The sequence below is a fragment of the Neophocaena asiaeorientalis genome, unplaced genomic scaffold, assembly GCF_003031525.2.
Source record: "Neophocaena asiaeorientalis asiaeorientalis breed wild unplaced genomic scaffold, Neophocaena_asiaeorientalis_V1.1 scaffold268, whole genome shotgun sequence".
Classification (NCBI taxonomy): Eukaryota; Metazoa; Chordata; class Mammalia; order Artiodactyla; family Phocoenidae; genus Neophocaena; species Neophocaena asiaeorientalis.
The window spans coordinates 6116798-6137336 of record NW_020173979.1 but is presented as its reverse complement, the minus strand read 5'-3'; the positions used below and the strand labels follow the sequence as shown (position 1 = coordinate 6137336).

The window sequence follows — 20539 nt, the reverse complement described above, 5'->3', positions numbered from 1 at the left end:
CTTAATTACTTTCAATAACTTTTGTGATGGCAATGACACAGGGAGGGTGGCCTCCAGTGGCCTTTCAGCCACGTGGAAGCTCCGGTCTCCCCTTCCTCAGCTCACCTGATGCTCTTCTGCTTTTGTTCCTACTGAACGGGACAAGCTCAGGTTCTGATGTCATAGTGCCAGAATCTGACATAGGCTCTGTGCTTTTCGACTTTGACCTTGGGCAGCAATCTAATCCTGGGCTTCAGTGTTATCATCTATGAAATGGGGATATTAATGGTGGCTCCTTGCTTGGGCCATTGTGAGGATTGAAATGATTCATGGAAAATGCTAAGCACAAGGCCTAGGACACCGTGAACTACCGAAGAAATGTTTGCCCTTATTATTTTTACTGTGAGGAGACTAGCTCCAGACATCAGGCTCTCCCCAACCCAAGGCCCTGCCTGTACAAGGCTGTCATTTCTTAGCCACCAAAGCATCAAGGCGGCTGGGTGGTTCCTGTCAGTCGTTCTGTGGTCTTTTGCGGACAGAAACACCATATTTCACGTTGGCGAAACCACTTTTACAGAAGATAAGGTGAATGAGTACAAATGCCAATTTGTAAAAGGTGCCTTTTAGCCACAGATGCTAAATTAAATTTCCAGCAAATCCTTTTAGAGAGGGTCAGCATTCATTTTCTATAAAATGTGGCTTTCTGAATTCAATATAAAAGCTTTCCTTTAGAAATCCCATTTACGACTTCCTTCCTCTCTCCTCTTCCCCCCTTTCTCCACCACCAGCGCTCCCCCCTCACCACCACACTTTAATTACAGTGAAGGGGGATTAGTCAGCTCAAGTCTCTGGGGAGTTCTCTACAGAGCCATCTCTGAAATTAAACTAAAGAGAAAATGGCAGCAGGCGGGGAGCAAAGAGAACAGACGAGACTGATGGATTGATCTGAACTCATCAGATGAGGGCTCGGGACCGCAGGGAAGTGTGACAGCAGAAACAAGGAGAAAAAACTCTCCTACCCTCTTCCCCCACCCTTACAACCACCCAACAAAGATCCAGGCCTCACCATCTTCCCTGCCTCCCGTGGACCCCTCCCTGCTCTCTTATTGATGCTTTTCAACTGAAAATAACAGGAGGGGAGGTAGAAATCACAAAGCAGCCGCCCATAGGAGCTGGACTGCTGGTTGCACAGGTGAGAGCCGTACTTCTTCTATTCAACGCACTCGCCTGGGGAGATGCGGGCCCAGCACCCTGAGGACCCAGTGATTTCTCCTGCAGGCCGCACCATGCAGCATGTAGGATGTGGGATCTTAGTTCCCCGACCCGGGATCGAACCCGTGCCCCCTGCATTGGGAGTGTGGAGTTTTAACCACTGGACTGCCTGGGAAGTCCCACCACCCTCTTTTAAAAGGAAAGGAAGAAGATAGATATTCTTGGCTGAATTCTGCTACCCCACGAGGGATCAGAGGAAGAAATGGGCACGATGATGGAAGCTGAGCTTGGGTCCTCCTTCTATATAATAACTAGTATTTGTTGTGTGGACACCATGACCAGGCACTTTACATGTTAGTACATGTCATTTCCACCATAACTTTGAGGCAAGCACTTATGAATTCACTATCTATGAAGAACAGAGAGATGAAGCAACTTGCCCAGAGTGAGTGGCGGAGCTCGTATTTAACCTCAGGTCTGTCTGACTCCCAACTCTGTGTCCTTCTGAGGGTTCTCTGTATCATCTCCTCATCAATTGCTTCATTGATCTTTGCTTCATTCTTACCTGAGATAAGGTCACCTTCTCACTAATGCAGGGGTCTCAAACCTTATAAGTATTGAGATCTCCTGGAGGGCTTGTTAGAAACAGATGGCTGGGTCCACCCCCGAGATTCTGATTCCATGGGTCTGAGGTGGGACCTGCAATTTTGCTTTTCAACAAGTTCCAGGTGATGCTGACACTACTGGTCTAGGGACCCCCACTTTGGGAACCACTGCTTTAAGGATTTTCACATCTGCTTGGATGCAATGTTGCTCAGGGGCCATAGAGAAGCTGGTTGCTTGGTATTTTTAATCCAGATTTCTGGATAAATAGTATGATGATGATAATAATAATATAACTATAAATACCATTTATTGTCTACTATGTGCCAGGCACTTTACTCTTGGGGACTGACTCTCCCCTACTGCTGTGATATAAACTCCACTGGGGCTCCACCAACACAATAAAAACATCAAGTATGAACCTCTTTGGAAAGGCCAGCAGAATACATTTGCAGAGGAACTGAAAAAGGATTTCTGGCTGAGAGAGGAGAACTTCCCAGGTAACAAAGGCACTAGACCTGCTCTCGGTATGGGGCGCCATGGGGAGATTTGCTTCCTGAGTACACATTCTGGAAGGCTTGAGCCCACCCAACACATTAAAGATAAAGAACGGAGTTACTGCATTCTGACACCAGAATATAATCCAGGGAGCAGGAAAGTATGGTGTGTGGCGGGTAGGAGGCTGGGGTGAAGGGGTCCCCCTCCTCTACCGTTCCCAGAGCGGGCAACAACTGTAGCCTTTGGCAGTAGGATAGAACTGCCAGTGGTACAGGACATGAACTAAACAAATGATGAATCATCACATCCCTGTTCTAAAAGTTCTGTGGCGATGTAACACTAATAAACTTTTCCATCCAGGTGGAAAACACAAAGAAGATTTCCCCAGTCCAGGAAGATTCCCGGGGTGAAGAGAATTGAGTTGGCCTGAGGCAGGATGGTGGTTCAGAACCACGGATGGCTCCCTGACCCTCTCCCAAGTCTGCCCTCGCTCACCAACACCCCTTAGTCAGTAGCAGAGGGATGAGGTGTGTGGATGTAGGAACCAAGGGTGAGGCTCTACAAGCAGCTGAGAGTGATGCTCTGAAGCTGCATAAGGTGGGGAGCAGGTGGGGGAGGAAGCAGGGGACCTTTACTCACAAGGTTCGAATCTTCGGCATGTGGTTGAAGCTGGTGACCAGGATGCGGCTAATGTTGTTGTTATTGAGAGTGCTGCGGAGAGAGAGGAGAAACAGGTCAACAGGGCAGCAGTGTGGCAGGTACCAGGATGCTTATGGAAGGTGGGGAAGGGATGGATGTGACTGCAAGAGGGACCATCAATCAACAGCCATGGGTCAGTTGGTGCAGCAGCCGGAGACAAGTGGACGGGTCTCCAGATGAGAAGAGAATCCCTGGTTCCTTTTACAAGTGGATCCCTCCTTTCCTCTGCTGCCCTCTCAGTACTCACTTACCTACCTGGAGCAATAAGCTTGCCTCCTGAAATCCTACTGCGTTCTGAGTGCTTCGTTACAACGTCGCTGATTCCCACAACTACAATGCCAGTTACGTATTCTTGGCCTCATTTTAGAGAGAAGGAAACAGATACGAAACATCTTGCTTAGTTGCACACAACCCTACAGGGGAGGCTTTATCCTTGTGTTACAGATGAGGAAGCTGAGCTTCAGAGAAGTAAACCTACTTTTCCAAGGACTCACAGCTATTAAGCTGTGGACATGGGATTTGAACCCAGTACTCGCTTGCTCCAAACTCCTTGCTCTGCCCATTATACATACTGCCTCATGCAGGATGCTATGTGGGTAGGTTATTTTATGAGTATTTTCCAGCCATCTTCTGGCTCTTTAAGCACATCTTGTCTGAAGTGAGTCTGTGAGCTCTGTGAGCACAGGGATTCAGTCTCTACTTGCTTGTGCCTCCCGATGACCATGGATGGGGACTCCTCCAGTGCAGCATTGACACTGACTGGTATCTTTGTACAGGGAAAAGGGAAGAGACGGATGTGAGCCCCATAAATGGACCAGAATGAAATCAGGCTGTAGGTAAGTATGGCCCTGGGCTTACCCTTCTAGAAGGACCTATCGCGGGAGCCCAGGGAAAGCATGGCGGCCAAGGAAACCATGTGCAGAGGTGGAAATGTTACGTAGCCGAAGGGCCTGTCTAGGTCGGTTATTTCAGTGACTATGCAGACAGAGGCAACCGTTCGTGGCAAGACTGGACCTAGTTCTCAGCTCTCTGACCCACACCTGCCTCACTCTGCATCCCAAAGAGCAGGAGTTGGATGCAGCCCGTGGTACGCTCCTTCGTGATGGCCACTTGCTCCTGTGCTCCCCCAAGGCCACATCAGATACCCTCTTTTCACCCACCCCCTCCTCTTACCCTCCCACGGGGTCCCACTGGCCCAGGAAGGAGCCTTTCTTTGGAAGCCTTCACTGGTTAAAACAGACTTCTTTTGCCCCTGGTTCTCGGTAAACACATTGTCTTCCTCTTAAAACGCCCTCTAACATTTTCTACCTTATGCATTACTACAGTCCCAAGGCCTGGTCCATACATGGTTCAGATTGAGTCTTATATACCCTAGTTGTGTGGTCTCGGGCCAATGATCAACATCTCTTAACCACAGCTTCTTCATCGGCAGAAGGAGGCAGGCAATGGTACCTACCTCACAGGCTGGTAAAAGGCTTAGCAGACAGTACGTGCTCATTGAGGCTACCGTTTAACTGACGTTGGTGGAGAGAATCTAGTCCTGTCCTGGTCATTCCTGTTCCCCTCACACAACCCCAACCCCCAAGGGAATATAAACAGAGGTTTGTCTGGCACACAGTGGCCCCCATACACACCCCACCCCACCCAAGGGGCCCTGCACAGATGCTTTCTCCTCTGGGGACACTAGTCGCAGGAGGATTCCAGGGACCACATACCCCTCACCCCAGGTTATGCCTCAAGGCCTTTGGCCAAAAAGGCCAGGAGGAAATCTATTTACACAGAGGCACAGAACCTAATACTTTTTCCTCCCTCCCCCCCATATTTCTTCTGCACCTACCTTGTGTCTGGCATTATTTTAGGCATAGAGTATGATAAAGAGGAATGAACCAGATTTACACTGCCTGCTTCTGCCCACTCTGGAACTTTACTAATGCACCAATTCAGACACTTGACATTTTATGAAGTTGAACCTACATAGCTATTTTGTTTCACGTGGCTTATCTTTTCTATAAGTGTGTATGTGTGTGTGTGCATGTGTGTGTGTGTGTGTGTGTGTGTGAATCCATCCTATCTCCATCCACCCAGGAAGTGTTCAGAGCACGTCATCAGACAGGGCAGAAGAATCTGTCCTTCCCATCCATCCGGGCTCTCCTGCCTTGGTAGGGAGTTTCCGAGGAGCGAGGGCTATGCTCGCCATCCCACCCCCTCTCCAGAGGATTAAGAATGCCTCCAGGGCAGAAACAATGCCTTCATTTCTGCTTCTATCCATCCTAGAGTTCTAGGCTCCACACCTGGGGGATACCTAGTTAGGGTCGTTGACTCACTACCGAACAAAAATCTGAGTGTCCCCCTTATCTCTCAAAAGCAAAGAGCAAGAAGCCTTTGCAGAAAAGAGGCTTCCTTCCAAACCTACCCAGCAACTCAACATCAGGCTGAGTTCACAGCCAGCCCTAGTTTAGCTGAATACACAGCGCAGTTATATGCCGGGCTTGGATTGTAACTGCATCCGGCAGTCGTCCGGCAGCGATGACTTATTAATGTATGACTACACGGATATTTAAATGTGAGCCGTAATGAGGGCTATAAAACATTTACGATAATAGCAATTATTCCCGAACCACAGTGACTAAACACAGTATTCAGACCTTCATGATTTGCTGTGTGGGGCTGCCCGGCCCAGGGACGTCAGAGGGTTGCTAACCTCTTAGATGCTGATCTCCATGGCAGCTACAGTTTCTTTTTCCCTAATAAACACAGATTTATTCGATTTCCAGTCTTGGTGGCTTTTGCCCATGCAGGGAGCACTCTGCTCTCTCTGGTTCTTGTGTCCCAGCCTAAGCAGCGGGCATTTGATGGAGATGTCACTGTCATAACCCTGATGCAGAAGAGCAGAGTGGGTGAGCATGGCCTCAAAGGCAACGACCTGGTTTAGATTCTGCCTCTGCCACTTACGGCCCGTGCAACCACGAGTAAGTTTTCATAATCTTATTAAGCTTCCTCCTCTGTAACACGGGGCAGAGAGCAGCATTGATCTCACAGAGCTTTCCTGGTGATTAAACGAGATGGTACTAATAATTGCCAACATTAACCGTGAGCTTATTTGATGCCAGGCAGGCACTGGGCTGAGGGTCCTACTTGTCATCTCATTTCTATAACCACCCGATGAGGCAGGCACCTTCCTATCACCTCCATGTCATGGATGAAGCGAGTGGTGGTCCCAGGACTTAAATCCACACAAGCCTGACTCCAGAAATGACACCTGCCTTAGCTGTCTAAGGCTGCTGTAACAGATTACCACACCTTCTGTGGTTTAAAGCAACGTAAACTTATCCTCATACAGTCTGGAGGTCAGAAGTCTAAAATGGGTTCACGGGACTGTGTTTCTTCTGGAGGCCTCAAGAGAAGAATTCATTTCCTTGTCTTTTGCGGCTTGTAGAGGCCACCATATTCCCTGGCTCATGGCCTCTTCCTTGTATCACTCTGACCTCTTGCTTCTGTTGTCACATCTCCTACTGTTCACTCTGATGTCCTGCCTCCCTCTTAAGAGGACCTGTGTGATGACACTTAGAGCCTGACTGGATAATCCAGGATAACCTCCCCATCTCAGGATTCTTAGTCATATATGCCAAGTTCCTTTTGCCACATAAGGTACGATTCATAAGTTCCTGGGATGAGGACGTGAACATCTTTGGGGCGACATCATCCAGCTGACCATCACGCCCTTGAAACAGGGCACGGAAAGCACACTTGTTAGCACGCTGCCTGGCTCGTAGGCAGTGATCGGTAATTGTTAGCTATTATTATTGTAGCTTCTGTTTGTTTGGTCCTTTGTGGTTTACGGTATACTTTCACATTCATCTTATGTGGTACTTGAAGCACTCTGAGGTTGAAATTATTATCCCCATCTTGCAGATCAGCAATTTGAGGCTGTAAGACATAAGAGACCTACCCAGGGTAGCAACGAGCTCCTAGAGGATTCAGGACTCTCTACTCTTTCTTTTCACAGTTTCTCCCAACTTTATCACTGCCTCCTGTTTTCAGGGCAAGTTTGTTACTCCAGCAAAGATATTCTCTGTCATTTCCACTCAGGGACCCAAAGCCGGAAATAACGGAGCAAGCCTCCCATTGCCTCTTGCTCTAGAAACTTTCTTGAAAGTTAATCAACAGAAAAAAATAAATGGTTTGGTCTAACAATGACCCACCTCCACCCCCATTAGATGACTGCCCAAGCCTAACCTATGGTGACCTCATCAACCTCACCTTATTTATTAATTCCATTTCCCGGAAGAGTTTTTCTAGTTCTAGAATCTAGCTTTAATCTCACTGCCCTGTTCTATTGAGAAGATATGCTTTACCCCAAGTCGCCCCAGTTGGAAGCTTTTCTCCAAGTAAGTGCTCTTAATTCAGCATTTTCCGTCAGGTTTCAAGCTCAAGTTCAGGGTCACATTAATTCTATGAAACTTCAAGACTGTCCTGGCCTCCCCTTTTTGTACCATGACAAGCTACGGAATGGGCATTTCAGTATGAACTAGAAATAATGCAATTTCCCCCCATCGGATTTATTTATTTAGTTATTTTTTAAATTGGTGTATAGTTCTTTTACCATGCTGTGTTAGTTTCTACTGTACAGCAAAGTGGAATTCCCTGTGCTGTACAGCAGGTTCTTATTAGTTATCTATTTTATACATATTAGTGAATATACGTCAACCCTAATCTCCCAATTCATCCCACCCCCAACCCCCCGCTTTCCCCCCTTGGTGTCCATATATTCGTTCTCTACATCTGTGTCTCTATTTCTGCCTTGCAAACTGGTTCATCTGTACCATTTTTCTAGATTCCACATATATGCGTTAATATGCGATATTTGTTTTTCCCTTTCTGACTTACTTCACTCTGTATGACAGGCTCTAGGTCCGACCCCGTCTCTGCAAATGACCCAATTTCACTCCTTTCTATGGCTGAGTAGTATTCCATTGTGTATATGTATCACATTTTCTTTATCCTTTTGTCTGTCGATGGACATTTAGGTTGCTTCCATGTCCTGGCTATTGTAAATAGTGCTGCAGTGAACATTGTGGTATATGACTCTTTTTGAATTATGGTTTTCTCTGGGTATATGCCCAACAGTGGGATTGCTGGGTCATATGGCAGTTCTATTTTTAGTTTTTTAAGGAACCTCCATACTGTTCTCCATAGTGGCTGTATCAACTTACATTCCCACCAACAGTGCAAGAGGGTTCCCTTTTCTCCACACCCTCTCCAGCATTTATCGTTTGTAGATTTTTTGATGATGGCCATTCTGACTGGTGTGAGGTGATACCTCATTGTAGTTTTGATTTGCATTTCTCTAATTAGTGACGTTGAGCAGCTTTTCATGTGCGTCTTGGCCATCTGTACGTCTTCTTTGGAGAGGTGTCTATTTAGGTCTTCTGCCCATTTTTGGATTGGGTTGTTTGTTTTTTTAATATTGAGCTGCATGAGCTGTTTATATACTTTGGAGATTAGTCCTTTGTCCATTGATTCGTTTGCAAATATTTTCTCCCATTCTGAGGGGTGTCTTTTCCCCTTGTTTATAGTTTCCTTTGCTGTGCAAAAGCTTTGAAGTTTCATTAGGTTCCATCCGTTTATTTTTATTTTCACTACTCTAGGAGGTCAGTCAAAAAAGATCTTGCTGTGATTTATGTCAAAGAGTGTTCTTCCTATGTTTTCCTCTAAGAGTTTTATAGTGTCCAGTCTTACATTTAGGTCTTTAATCCATTTTGAGTTTATTTTTGTATGGTGGTAGGAAGTGTTCTAATTTCATTCTTTTACATGTAGCTGTCAAGTTTTCCCAGCATCACTTATTGAAGAGACTGTCTTTCCTCCATTATATATCCTTGCCTCCTTTGTCATAGATTAGTTGACCATAGGTGTGTGGGTTTATCTCTGGGCTTTCTATCCTGTTCCATTGATCTGTATTCCTGTTTTTGTGCCAGTACCATATTGTCTTGATTACTGTAGCTCTGTAGTGTAGTCTGAAGTCAGGGAGTCTGATTTCTCCAGTTCCTTTTTTCTTTCTCAAGATTGCTTTGGCTATTCGGGGTCTTTTGTGTCTCCATACAAATATTAAGATTTTTTGTTCTAGTTCTATAAAAAATGCCATTGGTAATTTGATAGTGGTTGCCCTGAATCTGTAGATTGTTTTGGGTAGTACAGTCATTTTCACAATATTGATTATCCCAATCCGAGAACACGGTATATCTCTCCATCTGTTTGTATCGTCTTTGATTTCTTTCATCAGTGTCTTATAGTTTTCTGCATACAGGTCTTTTGCCTCCTTAGGTAGGTTTATTCCTAGGTATTTTATTCTTTTTGGTGCAACAGTGAATGGGATTGTTCCCTTAATTGTTGTTAGTGTATAGGAATGCAAGAGATTTCTGTGCATTAGTTTTATATCCTGCAGCTTTACCAAATTCATTGATTAGCTCTAGTAGTTTTCTGGTGGCATCTTTAGGATTCTCTATGTATAGTATCATGTCATCTGCAAACAGTGACAGTTTTACTTCTTCTTTTCCAATCTAGATTCCTTTTATTTCTTTTTCTTCTCTGATTGCTGTGGCTAGGACTTCCAAAACTATGTTGAATAATAGTGGTGAGAGTGGACATCCTTGTCTTATTCCTGATCTTAGAGGAAATGCTTTCAGTTTTTCACCATTGAGAATGATGTTTGCTGTGGGTTTGTCGTATATGGCCTTTATTATGTTGAGGTAGGTTCCCTGAATGCCCACCTCCTGGAGAGTTTTTGTCATAAATGGGTGTTGAATTTTGTCAAAAGCTTTTTCTACATCTATTGAGATGATCATATGTTTTTTTCTTCTTCAATTTGTTAATGTGGTATATCACATTGATTGATTTGCATATATTGAAGAATCCTTGCATCCCTGCGACAAATCCCACTTAATCATGGTGTATGATCCTTTTAATGTGTTGTTGGATTCTGTTTACTTGTATTTTGTTGAGGATTTTTGCATCTGTATTCATTAGTGATACTGGTCTGTAATTTTCTTTTTTTGTAGTATCTTTATCTGCTTTTGGTATCAGGGTGATGATGGTGGTCTTGTAGAATGAGTTTGGGAGTGTTCCTTCCTCTGCAATTTTTTTTTTTTTTTGCAGTACGCGGGCCTCTCACTGTTGTGGCCTCTCCCGTTGCGGAGCACAGGCTCCGGACGCGCAGTCTCAGCGGCCATGGCTCACGGGCCTAGCTGCTCTGTGGCATGTGGGATCTTCCTGGACCGGGGCACGAACCCGTGTCCCCTGCATCGGCAGGCGCACTCTCAACCACTGCGCTACCAGGGAAGCCCCTATGCAATTTTTTACAAGAGTTTGAGAAGGATACCCCGTGGCATTTAAAAGACAGTCCATCTACCTCCCATTTCTCTCTTATAAAGCCCTTACTTACCCCATTATATATACTATATTTCTATTGAGACTAACCTGTATTCTGTCTAGTCTCTTTTCTGTTTTGTCATAATTGGAGCATTAATGTCTAATGAAAAGGGACTGTTTTCCATATTCAAATCATCTGTGTGGACCATGCTACTTCTACCAGTGGATCCCACTCTCTCTTGCTTGTGAGCACTAGAAAGGGGGCATTAAACTTTTTTTCCAGGGCACTAGGGGATTAGTGGACTTACTATTGCTCCTATAGTGCATGTAATTGAACACTGGTACCCGGACAAAGTTTGTGTTTCCCTGTGTTCCTTAGCTAAATACTGGGGCATCCAGGCAAGACAAGGGCTCCTAGTCGCAATGTATGTATGAAGCAGTGGTACACATACCGGTCTATTCCAGGGGTTGGCAAACTACTGCCTAAAGGCTAAAGCCCATCCAATGCAGCCTGTTTTTGTAAATACAGTTTTACCCATTTGTTTATGTACTGTCTATGGCTGCTTTCACATTACAGCAGCTGAGTAGTTGCAACAGAGACCATATGGCCTGAAAGCCTAAAATATTTACTAACTGGCTTTTTATAAACCATGTTTGCTGCCCACTGGCTGCTCTAGAACTGGGCAGTTCCGGTCCTGTCTTTGCCAACGATTAGCTGTGATATGCTGGGCGAGTCACATAACTGCTTGGTAAGGAGAGGGGATTAGGTCAACGACTTTCAAAACTTAAAGACTGTAAAACATCGGCAGGAAAGCCCCAATGGCAAGTGGTAGGGCTGTGATTTAAAACCAGGCAATCTCACCCTAGAATCCACACTTCTTATTCCCATCCCATGCTCCCACCTGGGAAGCTGGGTCCCACTGCTCCTGGAATCTGTAATGCTGTGATGGAATGAAAGCCTAGCAGAAGGCCCTGTTCAAGAGACGGGGCAGGAGAACCCACCTTGGGATGGGCAGGGAATGAACTTGGACAGTGGTTCTCCAGGTGTGGTCCCCAGATCTGCAACATCACCTGTGGACTTGTTAAAGATGCATATTTTCAGTATATGCATCAGGCCAACCTACTGAATCAGCAACTCTGGTGTAGGCCCAGCTTTGTGTGTTTCAATGAATGAGAGGATTCTTATGCAAGCTCAAGTTGGAGAACCAGTGAACTAGGGAAAAGGCTAAGGACAGAGCCTTGACCTGAATGTGGAGGGCAGCACATGGCTGCCCCTGAGACCGAAGGCCTCTTGTGTGGAGAGCACAAGGGAGTTGGGTCTCTTCCTGTTTAGGGAGAGGCCCAAGTTCTTAAGTAGTACGCAGTCCTCAATGGAGGTGGCTGTGATCACTCTTCGAGAGGTCCGACTTGATTTCTGCCCCTGGCTCCCCAATGGTCTCTGCTGAGGGCTAAAGCGTGGCTCTCCCTTGCATCACTCAAGATAACCATCTTTGATCTGGAGGAGCTAAGTCCAGCTGCAGCCACGCCACACTGGCAACCTTAATAAGGCTGACATTTCCCTCCGTCTCCTCCGATTAGGCCATTGCTTTGTCAAGCTGTGCTTTCCTGGCTCTGGGTGTAATCTGCGTGTTGTGTGTCCATAACAATATGTAATTGGCTCTAATGCAGCAATATTATCTGTGAGCATGCATCACATAACTGCAAAACCAGGCATCCACAGTAAGTGCCACTGCAGTCTCCCAGAGTGCCAAGCTTCCCGGGGGTGCTCTTGGAACCCCTCTTCTTCCCCTCCGCACAGGTGGGGATCCAGACTCCTTGGGTCAGATAGACCGTCTTGGTAGCTTGGCCCATTCATCTCCTGTCTCAAGGCAGGTTGACTTCTTCTTAAGTCTAGATAAATAAGGTGGTTCCCTCTTTAAGGGTCACCAGGAAGGAGACTCTTGGTGGGTCATCAGCAGCCATGGCCATGGCAACAGGATGTCTTTTTAAAGTGAGTCTAGAGATTGATTCCCTGACTTGTACTTACAAATGTGGGAGCCCAGTGGCCAGCACTCTAAACTCAGGAGATATAACTACCTCCCACAAGGCCTACATTGCATTCACAGGGCCAGGCACAACCAAAGTAGGCAGAATCATTTCCTAAAGAGCAGATGAGTGCAAACACTGTGGCTGGACCCTGTGGGAAATACCTAAATGGCTGCCATGGGGGCATGAAAGTACAGAGGGGTTCTGGTAGCATGTAGACCTCAAAGGGAGGGTCTGGCAGGGCTCACTTCTGCCTCTCCCTCTTGCTGTGTCAAAGCAGGACTGGCTTGTCCTGGTCTTGCTTGGTGGGTGCTGACTGACAGCCATCATGGTACCAGGAATCAACCACGGTACCTACTGCTGATGACCAGGCCCTTCCACATGCTCCTGGATCCTGGGAATGTGAAAGCTGTTGGCTAGCTCGGCCCATTAGGCTGTGTGTAGGTGGCTTCTCTGTGGACTTGGCCCTGGGAGAGCACACACTGAATGCCACTGGGCCTACCGAGGTCGAGAGAGGCATCCCCAAGCCTCTCTCCCAGCCCAGGGTCTCTCCCCAACTGCACTGACTCAGTCATTTTTGGATGAAGTTCCCTGACTGTTTCCTCCTATCAAAGCTGAGCTTGACTTTCTCACCCAGCTATGCACTGTTCTGATTTGGCTGGAAGCTCTGGGAAATTCCAGAAATCAGGAAGAATAATGTACGATAACGTGTCCTTCGAGAAACCTGAACTGATGTTATAGGTTCTCCCATGAGCTCTCTGCTTTCCTCCAATGAGGTGGACTAGTAAAGGATACTACTTTGAGGTGAGCTTGCCAAGAACTTCCAATAAAGATGCCCATGATAATAGCAACAACAATACTGATGCTATTGATCATGTTTTTGCTAATTGCATGCATTATCTCATTTAATTCTTCCAACAATCCTGAGACACTCTGGTCATTTCCACTTTGGACCCTGGAAAGATCAATGAACTCTGCCCCGATCACATAATAGTAGAGTTGTGGAGCCAATATTCAAATCCAGGAAAGTGTCACACCAGATCCTATATTTTTTATCATTACACAAAGCTGCCTCTTACAGGACTGCCTTCGGCAGACATCGGCCGTCCAACTTCCCTGCCGTCCAGAGGTGGAGGTGAATCATACGTGTTAGTGGTAGACTCAGACCTGCCTGGCTTCGATGTGCCAGGGACACAGGTGTTTGCCTCGCTGTCAAGGCTGCTCAAAGCAACAGCATCGCCCGACCCTCCTCTGGTCCCAGGAACAGAGAAAGCTCAGCACGGACAGGAGGACGGTAGTAGAGGCTACAGAGAAGAGAGGGCAATCGTGGCTCAACGCCTTCCAAGGTCCAGGCTTGGCCGATGAGTCTAAGTGTTGCCAAAAGCCGCCCTGACTGTTGGATTGGCCGACTGGGATTTTTCAGAACACCATGAAGAACCAAGAGTTCAGATCTGCTCCTTGAGAAAAGCTCATCTTTTGCCTGTTTGGAGCAGACAATGAGTCTCTGAGGGCAGATGTGGCAGGAGGAATGAAAGATGGAGGGAGAGAGAAGAGAGAGGAGGGTGGGAAGCCATCTCCCTTACGGTACCTCCTCTCCTGGACTATCACGGGTGCTGCCTAATACCGATTTCCCTCATCTCCCTGAGGACCGTTTAAATTAAAGCTCATAACCATTGTGTGGGCATATAATGAAAACAACTGATGCTGCACTGATCAGTCCATTACTCTCAACTGTTAGAAAACATAATGACCTCACAAGGGGCCTTATTCACTGACGTATAGCAGTCGGGCTCTCATTTGACACCTCAAATTAGCAGCCAAAGCAATAACAGCTGGGGTTTTTGTCTCAATATTTGTACCCGACTCTAAAGTGATTTGGCACTGGGTGAGCGTTATTTTTAAACACAGAGCTCTCACCGCCAAGTCACATTTTAAATGGTCTCCAGGTGTCATGTAAAACCTACAGAAATAAATAAAAACAATCAGCTGCCAATTGGGGCCTCTGATGATATGGATTCCTTAACAAAAGGGCTTGTCTTTGGTTCTGCCTTCATTATACATTCATATTACGACAGGCAGAAACTCATCTCCATCCATCCAGCGGAGCCTCAGTGTTAAAAAAAAAAAAAAAAAAGATGCCTGCAAAATAAATGTAAAAAGTGGAAGGGCAAAAGAGAAAGATGAGTCTTCAAATTCCACCATTGCTCAGTCAGATGCTTGCGGTGTAAGTATTCGTGATGCCCCAGTGTTTTTGGTTCCTGGATCCTGAAGAACGCCTTACTCGTTTACTGAGATCATCACGGACACTGCCTAGTGGTGATGCAGTATGATTCAACTGCCTCCCAATGACCAACTGAATTGTAAACTGTACCTTAAACGACAACATGAATGAGATGGCCTCAGTCTCCTAATTCTATTTCATCATCTGTAAACTGGGAGCCTGGACAATCAATCTTGTCTACTATATTATTTAGAAACCAGGCACTTTCCAGTGTGCAAGATGTCTGCTGGTGGTGAAAGAATGACCTCCAACTTACGTGACTGGATAGATGAGTTTGTAATTGAGAGGGAGAGAAACAGACAATTCCACCTCAGCTGCCTTTGAGCCAGGAAGAGAGGAAGAAGGGGAAAGTTCTTAAATACCCACGAACGTGTACACTAAGAGGCGGAAGACAGCACGTCTGTTTTATCCCCCGCTGTGTAGGCAGGACCTAGCTCTGTGTTTGGCACAAAGGATGACTCAATAAATATTTACTGAAGGAATGGGTGAGTTTCCAAATGCGAAGGGTCATGCTTTTGGCATCTTTCGATAAAAAATAAATTTCCACTCTAAACAGCCTTCTGGGCTGATCTGGGAGTACAAAGTCAATTGCCTACAGGAGCGAGGCTTGATAGCTGAGGAACGGAACTATGTGTAAACACAACTCTACCACTCGGGACCATCGCTTCTCGTTTCAAAGGTCTGCTGCTACGCTGGAATATGGGTGCAGTGCCGCCAGTTTTCTCCTTTTGTTAAAGAGAAAGCCAGACATCTAGAATTTTTATGTGAAATCTCCTTGTTCCTCCATATTGGTGATTAAATCACCTGAAGGAGCTAAAGTCACAAAGGAAACATACCCAGGGGCTGGATTTGGCTTGCAGAAGCCAGTTTTCAGTCTCTGAACCAAACGGATTACTTTAACAATCTGAATCAAATACAGATATTTAACATCTATATAGCACACATGGGCTACATAAATAAATAAATCATCAAAGTATTTTAATGGCATTGTGGTGCTGTGTGGTTAAAGCCTTCTTCCCATACTGCATCTCCTGAAGGGCAGGCTCTGGCTAAGGCACGCCCCAGGAACCTACTATTCAAACCGACTACCTTTAAACGGTTGAAAATTGATATTTGATGCTCCCCCCCCCAACCATCATTACTCGGGGACAGAGAGCCCTGAAGAAGTGTCTGTTTATAGGGTAAAACTGTGTTCCACCAGGTCTGTGCACTCTTGTCTGGTTTCTGTTTGCTACTCATCAGCTCTGTGGCTAAACACATAAGTTGTTTCTCGTGGACGGTTTGGAACTTAGCCACTTCAGAGCTGTTAGCAGAAAAAACTGTACAGCGTGCTGGAAGGAGGCTCTGCTCTTGGGCTGAGATGTCAGAGGGAACTTGTTTTTACCTGCTGATGTTTGTAAGGGAAGGACTCTCTCAGGGAACTGGGTATAGTTTACACTTCGGGCTATTTAAGGTTCAAAGATGGGGTCCTTGGTGCTTACTCATAGGGCCTTGGGTCACCCCTGCTAGCTGGGATCAATGATGCAGAATTTGATCTCTTCCCAGACTGCCCTCTGACTGGGGTACCGGTATTCCCCAAGCAGTGGCTGCAGGACTGGAAGGCTCTAGAAAGGGAGGGTGAGTTCTCCGTGTTGAAGGTAAAATGTTCCCTCTGGTAAAACGCTGGAGATTAAGGGATGGTGAGATGGCTAGGACATAGAGGCTGGCTCCACTAATTTTTGTTTCCTGCCTGCTAATACAGGGAAAGCTTAGATGGCAATATACAGCATTAGGTAACAGTCAACAGACCCATTTTCTGGCCTGGTTCTTCCGTGAAATTTTCCTATAGCTGTGGGCAAGTCACTTAACCTTTCTGGGGAGTTTCTTTCTCTTCAAATGAAGTGGTGGGACCAGTTGACCTCCAGGGTCTTCTCCCGGAGCCTGCAGTTCCACTCTCCAATTTCACTTGGGCTGATGTTGGCTCTAAAATGGCATTTCTGGAAATGGGAGTAGTTTTCCAGAAGGTGGTGGAAGGGATTGTGGATGCCCAGATCTATCCAGGTCTGCATAAAGACAGGACATCTGACCAAACTCTGAGAGCTGCAACCAGCCCCCGCTGTGAAGCATCTGAAAATAGTTGCACGGGGTCGGCTTTTTCTTTCTCTCTTTATGCAGACACCAGGCTCAGCTTCTGCGGGGTTAATGGGCTCGTTTCCCTAACTGCCTGCCGCATCTTCCCCTTATGTATGGAGAAGCAATGGGTCTAGACAATGGGAGTGATTTTCCTCCCTAGTTGACTTTGTGGAAGTCATTTGCAGAGCTGAGAGAAGTGAATAATTGGGATCCAGAAACTAATTCACTCAGAGAGGGTTTTGCTTTGATGGGAGACGGTTTTAATAAGCCTACTCCTGGGCTTCAGTGAAAATAGGTCTTTTGGGGGTATAAGATCCAGATGTTTAAATTAAGAGAGAGAAAGGGCAGAGTGGGGGTGGGGAGGTGAGGGGAGTGGCAGGTATTTCAAAGTACCTAGCTTCAGAAAATATACCGTTTAAACACTGTGCTTATTAGTGGATGTGAAATGGCTCCAGGGGTTTGGAGCGGGGCAGGCAGGAGAGCTGGCCTGGTGGCAGCTACGGAGATTTGCAGAGGGCATGCCCCGTCCAAATGCGGTCCTTGCCCCTCAGCTCTAAACCTGCACTGTCCGATCAGGCAGCCACAAGCTACGTGTGGCAATTTAAACTCATATCGAGTAAAATTAAACAAAGCTAAACATTTAGTTTCTTAGTTGCACTAGCCACCTTTCACGTGCTCTAGAGTCACATGTGGCTAGTGGCTATCATACTGGACGGCTCAGATATGAAACGTTTCCTTCATCACAGAGAGTCCTTTAGTGCAGGGGTTCCCGACCCCCAGGCCGCGGAACGGTACCCGGCCTCAGCCTGTTAGAAACCGGGCCGCACAGCAGGAGGTGAGTGGTGACAGACAAGCCTCATCTGCTGCTCCCCATTGCTCCCCATCGCTCGCATTACAGCCTGAACCATCCCCTGCCCACCCCCTACTCCCTTGCGTGGAAAAGTTGTCTTCCACGAAACCGGTCCCTGGTGCCAAATAGGTTGGGGACCGCTGCTTTAATGCACAATGCTGCTCCGGAGTGTCACAGCCACATGTCAACCCAGGGCTGTCACAGCTTCTAAATATTCAAGGGAAGTTGAAATCATATACTTTTCTATAAAATTACCCAGGAGTTAAGGGTTGGGAATGAATTCTAATATTTTTAAACATTGGAAAGACCAAAAAATTAAAAAAAACAGAAAGAAATCAATCGATAAAACAGAGCTGATAGCCGGGGTCCTCAAAAGAGAATGGGCTCTCCACAGCTTTTCTACAGTGAGTCCAAAGATGGCCTTGGAGAAACAGAACCATTATTCCCTTCATCTCTCCTCCTCAACATCCCTTACTCGTGTGCGCCTTCAAAGATAGGAAGTGAGAGCTCAGGGAAAGGTAAAAACGATGCTCTGATTCTCCCCAGCTCTGTGTCTCTAGGTCTTCTCCATGCTCTCCTCCCCTCCATAAAGCCAAGTGACAGGAGGGATCAATTTCCTAGGATCTTGGCTTTCAGGACCCAGTTCTGCAGAGTAATGGACTCTTGGCCATAGGTAAGCCACGCCATCCAATATTCCACACCCTGGGTGGAAGTGGCAGCATCAGTCATAGGCAGGTTTGAAGGGCATTCAAGAGCTGATAAGGGGCGAGATACAAAAGGTGCTCAAACACTGGTCACCGAAGCCACTGTTGGCAGCCGGGGCATGGAGAAAGGGTAGTGTCTGACCATCCGCACAGGAGCGCCTTTTCAAATCAGCATAGAAGCTCTGTTTTGGGAGTGAACTGACCCCTGAATGCGTTTGGCAGCTCTGAGGCATTTCCTCACCAGCCACATGATCCTGAGAGAAAACCCTCTAGGATATTTTTTTCAAAGATGCAAAGGTATTTTTCCATTTTGTTTTAGGTGGGACAAAGCAAACCAAAAGGCTGCCCCCAAACCTAGTTTGTCAGGCCAGAATTTCAGCCCAGAGACCTAGGGGCTGTAGTCTACAGCCCTTGGGGACAGCAAGACTGTTACCTGATTCCACCTAAGTACTGCTCATAGGAGATGCTGACAGCGGGAGTCTTACTGATTCAGGACCCTCTGTTGGTGAGGAACGATTCAATGACCTTCACCATATCCTCTCAATTCAGGAATGAAGAGCAATACATTTTCAATTCAGAAGCTAAACTAGCCTTTAGTGAACAGGAAAATGAAATAAAATAGAAACCACTAGAACCCCCCCAGATTGTAGTTTCTTGGACTATTAAAGGGCTACTATTTTTTTTGCGGTACGCGGGCCTCTCACTGTTGTGGCCTCTCCCGTTGCGGAGCACAGGCTCCGGACGCTCAGCGGCCATGGCTCACGGGCCCAGCCACTCCGCGGCACGTGGGATCTTCCCGGACCGGGGCACGAACCCGTGTCCCCTGCATCGGCAGGCGGACTCTCAACCACTGCGCCACCAGGGAAGCCCAAGGGCTGCTTATTTAAATGGAAAAGATTATTTTACATTTCAAAGAAATGTTCACTTTTTCCTTAAGCTGATGTTCTCAAAACCAAGTTTGTCATTTTAAGAGCTTGACTATGATCCAGCTCCCAGTCTGGGTGACTATGAAGGAGGGGTGTGCATTTATGGGAAACCCAGTTCCCTTCCTAGTACTTTGAGGGTTGAATGGAAGTTAACTATGTTTTCCACAAAGTACAAATTTAATCCTAATTGCCTCAACAAATCACAATTTGCAGCACAGTACCCAAAAAATTATATTCTGGAGATATTTTAAGACTTTCATTAAGCAATGACAGTTCTATATTCAAAGCTATGACAGGATTAAACACCCTGATTCGAAAGGCTGTTGAAACAAATAAAATGTTTGCATCTCCCAGAGAAACCCAGGTGAAACATTTTGTAAATAAATGAAAATGAATCTTGTCTCTGTTACAAAACACCAAATTTCACTGTGGCTATAATTTTGTTCATTATTAAAAAGAAAAAGAAAAAAAATCACCACTTAGCTAAAGGGATAAAAAACCAAAGGTCATGTGAGAAAATGTTTCAGTAAAATACTACATTGTTCAACATCTAAAATAATTCTGGGACAACCACAACCTTAATTCTGTTCAGGGTCACGTCAAAACAGAGAATCTAGAGACTGGGGTGGGGTAAGCTTCAAATTCAATTAATTACAACCGACCCTCTGCATCCACGGGTGCCGCATCCCGGATTTAACCAACAGCGGACTGATCCGCGGGGATCTGGGATCCGCTGGATACGGCACCAGAGGATGCAGAGAGCCGACTGGTAATTTCAAGTCAATTTGGTTCCATGAACTTTAACTGACCACCTACTATGTGCCAGGTTTCTGCAAGGCAGTGAACAGTATAGGAGTATTCTCCGACTTTGATTTTTATGAGCGTCCTGACGCGGCATCTGTTAGACATACGAGTGAGGTATCTCCTTTAATCCCCAAAACTAGCCTAAGAATTGGTAAGAATGTTTCTCTTTTTCAAGGAAATGAACCCCAAACCGTTCAGTTTGGTGGAGCTGGTTTGGCAACCAGTGCTAAGGGAGGACTGTAACTCCAACAGCTCAGCCTTTGCCTCCTGCCATGTCTGGGGCAGTCTCATGGAACGGGATGTGATGCTGACTAAGCTGACGTCATAGGTTTAGATCTGAGCACCCTAGGGGGCAACTTTTCAAAAAGAAAGTCTGTGGTTCCTGAATTATTCTGGGCATTTACTACAGTGAATAATCTCACTAATGCATATAATTGTTTCTCTAGGATGTACTTTTTTTTTTTTTTTTTTTTTTTTTTGG

General features: G+C 46.1%; 1 protein-coding gene across 2 annotated transcripts in view; it reads right to left on the bottom strand.

Moving 5' to 3' along the window:
* Positions 1–20539, bottom strand: part of SLIT3 (slit guidance ligand 3) — a 597102-nt gene that overhangs the window by 138296 nt on the left and 438267 nt on the right. For both annotated transcript variants that reach the window (XM_024753367.1, XM_024753366.1), the window contains exon 7: positions 2932–3003. In XM_024753367.1, the coding sequence (XP_024609135.1) occupies positions 2932–3003 (72 nt within the window). The remainder of the gene's footprint in view (positions 1–2931; positions 3004–20539) is intronic.